The sequence below is a fragment of the Necator americanus genome, chromosome IV (assembly GCF_031761385.1).
Source record: "Necator americanus strain Aroian chromosome IV, whole genome shotgun sequence".
Lineage (NCBI taxonomy): Eukaryota > Metazoa > Nematoda > Chromadorea > Rhabditida > Ancylostomatidae > Necator > Necator americanus.
The window spans coordinates 32879960-32891210 of record NC_087374.1 but is presented as its reverse complement, the minus strand read 5'-3'; the positions used below and the strand labels follow the sequence as shown (position 1 = coordinate 32891210).

The 11251-nt window shown below is 38.6% G+C and overlaps 1 protein-coding gene across 2 annotated transcripts; it reads right to left on the bottom strand.

The window, feature by feature from the left end:
• Positions 1-296: 296 nt before the first annotated feature.
• RB195_003503 (uncharacterized protein) lies at positions 297-10871 on the bottom strand (the record flags this gene model as incomplete). 2 transcript variants are annotated; one of them, XM_064201184.1, is made up of 29 exons in its annotated part: positions 297-428; positions 1038-1109; positions 1573-1678; positions 2326-2457; positions 2596-2684; positions 2801-2905; positions 3182-3278; positions 3340-3434; positions 4124-4171; positions 4254-4356; positions 4593-4693; positions 4815-5043; positions 5251-5363; positions 6145-6270; positions 6410-7174; positions 7349-7429; positions 7520-7618; positions 7672-7877; positions 7941-7977; positions 8112-8207; positions 8380-8471; positions 8596-8684; positions 8783-8947; positions 9657-9700; positions 9774-9827; positions 9929-9985; positions 10113-10235; positions 10637-10726; positions 10806-10871. In XM_064201184.1, 29 exons carry the CDS (start codon positions 10869-10871, stop codon positions 297-299), a joined length of 3612 nt encoding a protein of 1203 aa, XP_064057065.1. The 2 variants fall into 2 exon arrangements, with proteins under 2 accessions (XP_064057065.1, XP_013304711.2); XM_013449257.2 differs by having other exon boundaries at positions 7672-7977; positions 10794-10871.
• Between the last annotated feature and the right edge of the window lie 380 nt (positions 10872-11251).

Below are 11251 nucleotides of genomic sequence, written 5' to 3'. Positions count from 1 at the left end.
GAATATGCGCAACTAAGCCCATTTTTTGAAGAGCTCCCTATTCTATAGCAGCTCTGTGTACTTCCACCTTCTTCGGCGATAAAAGAAACTCGCGTAGTAGCAGATAACTAGAGATCGATACAGAAAATCAACTGGTGAAAAAAAAGAATATAGAAATCTCTTCCAAAAACAAAATCTAATCGCTTCAATAAAGCATATATCTATTAAACAAAAATAGCAGAACTGACAAAACTTGAAAGTAAACAATGACAGAAGGCAGCTGAGGTAGAATAAGAAAACCTCGCTTCTGATGCGCTTTACTCAGGCGCTTCCTCTTCCATATAGTACTGTTGCAATCGAACATGCCACGCGATCGATGCGCAAGCAGATATTGTTCGGAACTGATGAATGATATTCCGTGGAAGAAAATAAATGTCGTTGTGATGCAGCTGAAAATAAAAGGTTTACTAAGTGGAGCAAATTAAAAAATTATCCAAATACTTGAACGAAATTTAAACGTGTCTTAGATATTAGAAAGCGCATCATATTCCAACCATTTTTCGCATTGACGGTTATGAAATGATGAATTTCGCACGCGCCTGTCCCCGACGAATGAAGATCGAATGATTGCAGATCGAACTAATTATGGGGTGAAGCACCTTTGTTTCCCATCACAACATTTTCACTAACTCCTAGTTTATCAAACCATCACCGTTGGAAATTTGATAAAAGAACAAAAGAAAACGTTGCGCGTAATAGTAGAAAATGGCTAATAATGTGAAAACTGTAGGTTATGGCAAAAATGGAACAAAAACAAAATTATGAAAACAGTTATGTGAAATTGAAGGAATCTGCTCCATATGCGATGTACCGTTCGGTAGCAACTCTCCTTCTACATTGGTATAAAAAGTAAACAGCACACGTCAACACTTCAGGTATTCTAATCTTTTCAAAGAAAAAAATCTATAGAAGGGACTAGATGAACGTAAAAAAATAACAACAGAAAAATCGAAAAGAAAAAATGTGCAAAACCAAGAGAAAACATTGGAAGAACATACGTGAAATTTGGAGTATCGTACGCCTTCACGACGAAGCTGGTTCAGCTTTGCCTCTTCAACCCATTGAACACACTAGAACAATGTATAATTAGGCATATAGTGCTGAGAAAGATAAGGCGCTTATGTCATCCTCTGCGTAATCGGGATAAATGCATTGCTTAAGCAAATAGAATAAATGTAAGTAGAAAACACAAAAAAACAAGTATCTTTTGGAAAAGGGGTTTAGTAAAACGAACACGGGGATATATTCCTAATATGAACAAACATTACAAAACTTAAATCAAAAAAGCGGAGTGTAAAAGCACCAAGTGAAAAAGGAAGTCAAATAAACAAAATTTCAAACAGTGAAAAAAAATTTTCTGAAATGTTTGGGCTAACCCAATAGCCTCTTGCCTTCTTTTCGGTTCACCATTCAAACCAAAAAGGGCATAAAACAGTAAGAACTCCTCCTCACACCATATGTAAGACATATGAGAGAGTAAAAGAAAGATCATGACTAAGATTTTAATTACCAGAAAAAGAAAAGGTATCATACCTGTGACATGGGTGGTTCGTATAAGTCAAGTTGCAACGTTTCCACAATACGCTCGAAGTCCGCCGCATGGAAACAAACCACATCCTTCACTGCCCTCCGCGATGGTCTAGATATCGTTGGAGGAACAATGGAAATAATAAAACTGGTGATAACTAGCCACATTACAACCTCAGAATCAGAAGCAAAAAAAAATGAAACTAAGATCAAATCGACATTTTACCACAAACATATTGAAGAGCCGAACAAGAATGAATCGAAACAAATTAGCCGTCATCCTTTATATGTTTTCGCTTTACAACACTAATATAAGCGAAATGGTCACCAAAAATACAAAAACTCTAGCTGTGAAAAGACGAACTGCTATGTTCTGTACGAGAACACTTGAAATATGACAATATCGAAGGTTCTATAAGAGCCAGTCATTGAATGCTGGTCTAAACCCAGCATGAAAAAAGCTTTTGCATACTGGATTTAGATAGAGCAGATTGCACATACATTACAGGTTCATAGAAAGCACAAGATTGAAAATTTAGGTTCGGCAAATCAAACATTCATTGATTTTGAAAAGGATCTAAGCTCTGTACACCTACGTACTACATTCATAACATAACTTGTCAAATATGAGGTTCTGATTCAAATACGGGAAACGAAACGTCACACTATGAAAGTGGACGACTAATACCAGCGAATTGGATGTGTATTGATCAATGTTTTCAGTCATTCGTGCATACAAAGAGCAAATAAAAAACCCACTTTTCATTGCTATTACGTACTGACTGAAGAATGCCAACAGCTGCAGTGGTTTTTCTTTCCAAACCGTCGCCAACATGATCGGCATGACATGGCGTTCTATCTTCGAAGAGCAACTCCCGACGCTCGTAATGTCTTGAAAGCAAAATAATATAAAACAAAGGGTACCAGCACTAAGGAGAGGAATCTGTTTCAAATAGTTGTCTAATGGGAAAAATGGAAAGAAAAAAGACATCTCTCGATTCAATTCAAAAAGGAATTCTCCAAGACTACCTGATGGGGTGAGAGTGTCCTCGTCCACTAGAAGATACTTTCTTTCTCTTGCTCTCACGCTCGTCTTTTATGTCGTCAGTACGTATCAACTGAAAATATCTCCAATCGTTAATAAACGACGTTAATCATGGTTTAAATTGGTTCAAAAAATAGAAAAATAATTTAAAGGAGACCAATGACAAACTATTTGCAATCATTAACGCACCTGCTCTCCGGGTCGAACCCAGAAAATTGGTCCATCATCACATTCTGTTATCGTGTCAAGATGTAAGGTTGACCATTCCCCCCAAGGCATAATCGGACGAAGAATCTGTAAAAAAAATAATCATTCACAAAGATGACACAGAGCCCATATCTTTAACATACTGTTGTTGAATTGAGAAAGAAACGGAAATAAAAAGATGCTAGCTCTATTCACTGAAAATATCTCGAAACTGGTTAGATCGAATTAGTGCATCGAATCGAATGGTGCACTTAAATAACGTAATACCCGAGGAAAGAGGAAAGATAGGAAAAAATAAGAAGGAAAAAACATTTTTGATGATGTCTAAAATAAGGTAACTTCAGTATTAGAGAAATTAGTTACCGGTGACTTCTCCAACTCTGCCAAAAGTTCGGCGAAATAGTCCCCACATTCTTCTTGTTTTGCTCCAACCATCGACACCGAATGCATAGGACCCGCTCTGAAAGCAGAGATGAGTAAGAAAGATCAACAGAACGGAAAAGGCGAATTTGAGATCTTACCGAAAAGTACCATGATGGCAGGTCTCCATCACTTGTTTATAATAGCTATTGAATGGCATAGTCTCCACAATCTGTTTGTTCGTCAACGATCCAACCTAAACACATACTTCAGGCACTGGAACTAGGAGTCCGCTCATTAAAAAAAAGCTCCAAAGGGGAGAGGTATGTCAATAAAATAAGAATCAAGATCAAATGCAATTTCAAAGTACAACAAATTCAACACTTCCTCAACTTTTTTTCCTCCAACTGAGTTCGTTGTAAATTCCTTCTCAAACTCAAACTATCGCATCACGCGTGCACAAGGATACATCTGTTCAGGTTTTTTTTTTGCCAAAAAGGACAAAATATTAGAATCCAAAACCGATATGACGATATCCTCGAGTATCCGAAAAAAGCCCCGCTATGCTGGTGCAAAACTTTCGGTTTTACGACAATATCCGCTTACAATTATTATGCATGATTCACATTAAAATTAAACTAGCTCCAAATAATGTGCACCACCTCGAAAATACTTATATCGAAATGAATGACGCCATCTAAACCCTCTTTCGACTCTAAGGAAATACGCGAGTTTGTCCTATGAGCGACTGAACACTTCACAAATCTCATGTGTTGAATAAATCGAATTGATTTTCTTGAACGTTTGAGTAATGGGAAAGACCAGAAAAAAAAAACTAGGAAAATTTTTCTAAAAAAGTGGAAAAGAAAAATGCCACCATCTGTTAAATTGAAATAGTTTTTGAATAAGGAAGAAAAAAATATGCAGAAAAGGATTTCGACAAACCTTGACAGGTAACTGCGCGTGTTTTTCGTGAAGGTACTGGAAAACGTCCTGAAAGTCACTACCTTTGTCGAAGAGATATCGGAGACCCATAAAAAGAACTGATACGGTAGATATTCTTCGTTTTGCTCACCACAAGATATGATGCTGCGTTTTCCAACACTCCAATGACAAAAACTGGAACTCCGTTGGACTCCGCCAAACCAAGACGAATAAATTGCTTCGCGAATTCCATCCTTAAAAATGCTTCCACAAAATTTTCGCACTACGAATTTCATTCTCTTTTCACACTGGAATAGTGTGCGCAGCCGAGGTGAAAAGCAGAAGGTTTCGAAATTCTTCAAATTTCTACCAAAGTGATCTCCTTGAAACAACGAAAATACGAAAACAGAAGAGAACACAAATATTCCCTCAAGGAACAGTTTCGAAGGAACAATAATATTAGCTGCATAAAAACATTACATTATATTACCTCTCTTCAGCATCGAAATGCTTGCGGATATTGTTCCAATCAGTACGCAGAATGGAAGCCCCACCATTTGGATGTGTGTCAACAATGACGAATTTGCGAAACTAAGTTGTAACATTAACAATTAGCAAAAACAAGCAAGAAATCCGAACAAACCCCAATTTGTTCGTGAGTTCGTTCAGAAATAATTCAATATATAGAAACCAGAAACACTGAAGAGCTTACCTTGTTTGAAATCCTTGGGAGTTTATCTTTCTTGTCGTGCTTCGTTCCTTTGCCCTCGCTGTGCGAATGTCCATTCTCTTTACACTTCACGTTACCGTCACTGCCAGAACTTTCAGACTTCATTTCTTGAACATTGGCGCTAGTGCCATTAACGTAAGGCACGGAAGACGTGCTCGGCTGCATGGAGTGTGGATGCGTGACGTCGTTTCTGGCAATATTGGCTGCCTCCCTAAAGCCAAAAGCTAATTTCAATGAAGCAAAAGTTCTAGAGCAGATGCATGCAATTACCTTCAAAGACCAGTAGACTTTTCATAGAAAACTAAAGGGAAAAGTAATGAAAAAAAAATTGAAATGAAATACTATAAAGGTAAAAGACAAGTTTGAATGTGTATGAAGATAAGAAATATTTAGAGCGAAGATAAAAAAACACACGAACTTCTCGAGTTTGCCGATTTCTTTTCGCATCTCATTCGAGGGACGTTGCATGTCAGATGGCGCTTCGCACTGGGGGGAGCGAGATTTGCACAGATGCCCTTCCGAAGTTCCTCCCTTGAAAATTAAGAGAAATTTGAGAGAAAACAAGGAAAGTCAAGACATCTTAGGGAGTGTAAGAAATTCAGCACGCTTCCCATTATTTGCATATCTCTACCACGAGAATCTTGCCGACTTTTCCACTTAGTAATTACCTACAAACCAGAATTCTCAAAATTATATCCTTCCTTTAGATGGGTAGTAGAGATTTTCACTCTGAATAAGATATCTGCAACGTAGAAAAGAGATCTTAAGTCGTCAGGCACAATGCACATGCAAATCTTCAAAAAAAAAAAGGCCGGAAAGCCGATTGCGATAAAAGATTTTTATATTGTTACCTTATACTATTTAAATTTGGCCTCACTTTCAAACCAAACCATACCTTTAAAAGCACGCTCTGAACAGGAAAAGTTCACTATGAAACTGTGGCCGCTTGTTCTTCAATTCCGTAAAAGACTTAAGTGTTCGAGGATTTTAGAATAGGCTCACAGCATCGCAGCGATAGGAAGGAGCTTGATCCTCCTCAGATGAAGGGGTTCTAACTCATAGGGCCCAGATCAATTTTGGATCTTCCTATCGAGGATCCCCTCGCCAAAGGTCCAAAAATGAAGGGTTCCTTTCGCGAACCGTCCAAAAGTATCACATGTATGGCTCACAGTGACGTATTAAGCTGCCAATTACATTTGTAGAACAAATTTAGGACAAAACTTTGGGAAGAAGTTGGAAGTAGTGCAGAACTTCTTGGATAGTATATCACAAAATTGAAGAAAATAATAAAAAAAAATTAATAGTGACTCACCTTCGCTTTTTGCTGCTTTGTGGAGGAAATAAGGGTAGCATATGAGGTAGATGGTTTATCTGATCCAATAACTTCTTTTTTAGGAGTTTTCACAGGTGTACGAATGTCCTTGAGAGGAGTTGAACCCTAAATAGAAATAATTCAAATCGATCTGAATGACTAGAAAACTTGTCGATGATGACGAAGACATGAATAGAAGTTAAAAAAAAAACGAAAAAAAAAACGACACAAACAACAAAAAGAGCTTTCACAGACGAAAACCCACTTTTGCTGGGGACTGTGACGGAGATTCCAGACGCGAATGAGACTTCAACTTCTCTGCACTCTTCATTCCGTCAAGCGTGCACTGATCATTGTCACCTCGACTGGTTCCAGGTACATCACAGCCGATTTTTGCTTGAGAATTCTTTTGCGACGCTCCGATAATCTTGCTCTTACCATCTTTTTCGAATGATTCCGATTTGCTTTGTTTCTTTCCCGCGGATGAGCATGAACTTATACTTTGTCCACAGCGCTTTACAAGTGTTTTCGGAGCACTTACTTCATCTCTCGTCCTCTCATTCTCCTCTTTCTCCTTATTTGTTCGGGAGGAGCTTGAAGGTAGCGCATCCTTTCCTGCAGCGGCTCTAACACTAACAACAGAAGCATTTTTCGAAATGTTCGGAGCGTCATTTAAGTTAACAGTGACTTCTGATTGTACTCTACTTCGAAAACCGTCTTCGCCATGTAAGTTAACTGAGCCAGTGGCACTGGCTGCGCCGCTTCCAGCCTTCATCGAAGAAGACAATGTTGCAGATGGAGCACCATTTTCTGGGTCACTATCTACATCCATTGGGACCGACTTGGTAGCACATAAGCTACTTTTATCCTCTTTGGGCTCTTCTAATGGTTCCATCTTTGGTTCAACTTTAACAGCGACATTCTGCAGAACAACGGCTTGACCAAAGCACTCATTAGTTTGTTCAACTTCAAATTTCACAACTGTAGAAGAACGATCCAGTGTCCGTTGCTCCAGTGAGGGCGGAGGACTCTAAATAAGCCAATTTTCAAATTCAGAAAGCTTGAACGATTGTTGATGTGTCGCAGAACACACACACATACACACACAGGAGTCAAACTAGCATCAAATAAATTCAATAAAATGGTTGCATAAAATATTATGCAACATGATGGATAAGTTGAACTGTAGTAAAAATGAAAATACCTCCTGTTTCACTTGTGTTGAAGATCGCAAATCTTCAGAAGGAGGCTCCTTAAGGGATTTGATATTGACTTCTTCGGCCTTCTGAAACGGATTACGAAAATCAGAGGTTCATCTTGCAGAGAGAACAAGACTAGAAGAAGAAAACAAATAACATGCAATATTAACTGCTACCTCTATTCGTTTTCTGGGACTAGGCTTGCAAGATCTAAGGTGTGAATTTGATAAATCAACTAGAATAGGATCAGAGGCGAGAGAGTTCATGGGAGCAACCTGGAAAAAAATCGCATCGATAGCAATCATACCGAAGAGAAAAAAGATCCTACCTTCACAGATTGTTCAACTGCTGTGTCAATCTTTTCAACCGAACAACCAGCAGCATCGACGCTTTCGGGATAGGCAGGTCCTGGTTCGCAACTGTGTTTTGAATGCGAATTTCTTCGAGAAGGCTGCTCAGGTACGTCACATGGTGGATCACTTGGCGTCTTTGGGCGCTTTGAGTCTGTCCTCTGGGGCGACTGTTCGACGCGTACTGAAGCATTCAATGAAGCATCAAAATCAGATGCAGGGGCCGCGGATGTTGTCTTGGTAGCACCTTTTGCTACTTGCTCCTGTTCGCTCTTTTCGCGTTCCTGAAAGACGTAAATCATTTAAAAAAAAAAAACTTCTTAGAGAATAATCCAGCATAAGAACAGAACAATGATGCATTCAAGTGAAAACACTGAGCAGACTAAGTATGAAGAGAAAAGTGGAAAATTAGGAATACCTTCTTCAACTCAAGTTGTTTTCTCCTTTCCTGCTCTTTACGAATTTCCTCTTCAATTTTCCTCTCAATCTCCAACCTTCTCTCCTCATTTATTTGCTGAAAATCAACAGGTTAAATAGGTCGACTACAAAAGTATTCCACAGAAAAATTGTGCACTCCTTCATATTTAAAAATGTGTTCCGCGGCAGTAGAAAGTATTAAGATTGATATACTTCACTTTAGAGATAATTTTACAAATAACATATGCTGATTATAAAAAAAAACATACCACTTCTTTCTTATGCGGCTTTTGCGAGGGGAAATCCGATATGGTGAGTTTCACTTGCGCAGTTGGAGGAGGCATCGTCGGCTGCATCATTGCTGAAAACAGAATGACATGGAAAAATGAAGTTTCAAAGAAACCTAACTCTCCAATTTCAGGAGAACGCGGAAAAAGGGGAAACTAATAATAACAAAGAGAGGACAGAAAATAAATAAGACGAACTTGAACACTGAGGCATCATAGGTGGCATTGGTGGAATTGGTGGGCAGCCAGGAAAGAACATTGGTGGTGGAAAAAACGGATATGACATCCTTGAATAAATTCTAACATGAAAAAAGGAGCACATCTTCACAAATCCAAGTGCCAAACAAACAACACATGATCCTTCTCAAAAAAAAAAAAGATTTACACTGGCGGAGCTGCATATGCTGTAGGCGGAACCACTGCGACTTGAGGGGCATAAGGTGCTGCTGCAGGAATTGCAGCTATCGGTGGAGGAACTGCTGGTGGCGGTGGAACTTCCTCCTCGCAAGGAGGCATCGGCGGTGTCCGAGGTCCTCGAGGTCGAGACATTCTAAAGTTTTGACAGTGATCAAGGGAGCATACGATGACAGTCTCTCGAACTAAGAAAAAAGCGGAATTTTCGAAGGCAAGATAAACTAGTAACAAAAAAATTGTGACTCTAAGTGAGCTGAAATAAATAGCGTTTATGACACCATTTATATGCACAACTGGGTACCAAATACTTTCGATGTCAAAGCCTCTACACCGTCCCGCTGAATATGAAAAATGTGAGGCAACGCAACAGAAGGTCCTCAATTCTAATGCGCTTGGTTATCAAATTTCTAATCCTGAACGAGATTGTAAACTCGAAATAGAGGCAGCTATAAAAAAAACAGCAGTAAGAGGGGAGGACAAATTTCCTTATTATCCTACAATCTTAATGAATAACTTCCACGAAATGCGGGCATTCGTTGTGGTTTCGAAGACTAGACCGAGACCGAAAACAAAGTACTGGCGTGGCTACAGCATGTAAGTATAAACGGTTCACTACAATTTTACGTTATAGATGTATGAGAAAGTCTTTACAGACATAAACACACTACACACTAAAGGTGAATTCATAGATTTCAGCACTTTTACGCTCAAACGATATCTTTCACCATTATGAAAGCAACTTTCATAATTTTCCATACAAAATACATTAGAAGATACAAAACGTTAAAAAAATAGGAACGGAACTTTCAAAACAGAAGAAGAGAAATGCAAGAGCAAAAACCAACCTCTTAGGTGGCGGAGGAGGAGGAGGACACACTGCAGTAGTCAACTGAAAACAATTCGATACTTACTTGGAATTCAAAGAAGAATAACTAAAAGTACATATGCTAGGACAAACTTACATTCACAGAAACAGCACTTGCGTTGTATGGAGAAATGAGCGGCTCGAACAATTGCTGAAAAAACCGTTTTTTTTTACCCAACTATAATTAATCAAATGATCTGAACAAAAAAAAGAAATAAAAAGACAACTAGTAATCAGAGTAAATGAGAAGACCTTAGGTGGCTCCACTTTATAGGTTTTGCTTGGGCCTCCAAACGCCGGAGACCTCGACTGAAACCAAATACATATGAAAATAAGAGGGGATAGATGAAAGTTAATGTATATAAAATATATCAAAAATCAGATTAATGTACCACACAATACAAATAATGATTGATCGAAATCAAGCAGTGATTACCCTTTCATAGTTTCCATTCTGCAGTTTTCGTCTTTTTCGCTCATGCTCAGACTCACTAGATGCGGAAGAAGAGCTTGAATCGCTGTCGGCACTACGCTTGCCGTTCCGCTGATAGGCATCACGCTAAAAAAAAGTACTCGTAACACAATCGAAAGCAAAACTATGGAGAAGACACATACTGTACGCCAAATATATCAAAAATCAGATGCCAAGTTAAATTTTAAGTTGTTTTCGAAGCAAATTTTAAGCGCAGCAGCGATTATCTAGCCGTATAGGCCAGATAGTCTAAACTATGAATGGTGCTTTATGAGCTTATTCAATCTTAATAATCGTTCGAAGTTGCAAGCTTCTAGGAACGTGTCCGACTAAGCAAAACCGACATAATCAATCCATATGACGTCAATTGACAACAGATATGCCACATAATATTCAACGGTTTTTTTTGATTACAATCATCTGACTCACGTAAAACAAATAAAAAGACGCAGCTAATTTTTCCAAAAGGAAGAAAAAAGTAAACGTACCTCGTGTCGAGAAAACTCATTGTTATCCCTCACAATACTTGCCATTACTTTTGCAGGCGGAATAAATAACAGGTTATCATGACGCAACTTCTAAATAGAAACATAATCGAGACGGAGAGATCCTAATCGATTGAAGAAACTAGACGAAGCTACGCACGTCAATAATTACCACGATAAGAACCACGAACGTTATGAGACAGTAACGAGCCAGAGAAGTACCAGTAGTGGTTTCCATAGAAACGATATCTTTTAATGAAATTTTGACGTCACATTCGTTGAATTCACAACATGCTTAACTATGTCGAAGATAAATCGTGGGAAACAACGCAAACTTCAATTCGTTACAGGAAATTTATTGACAAAAAGGCTTGAGTGGACAAAATAGCAAATGAAATCCAAATCAAAACAATCATCTTACGATTCAACCTCCCGATTCTGTTTATTTTTATTCACTTCCACGGCGAAGAAAAAAAAACTGTGCGACCTAATTTCTGCGGACGCAAAGTATGCAACTGAGTTGACTTGATGGGATATGACTGCTTCACACTAGAAAAAGCGCTCCGTCCATGGCCATATGTCTGAACTGTTTCTTCCGCGGTCATTGATGTCATTCGT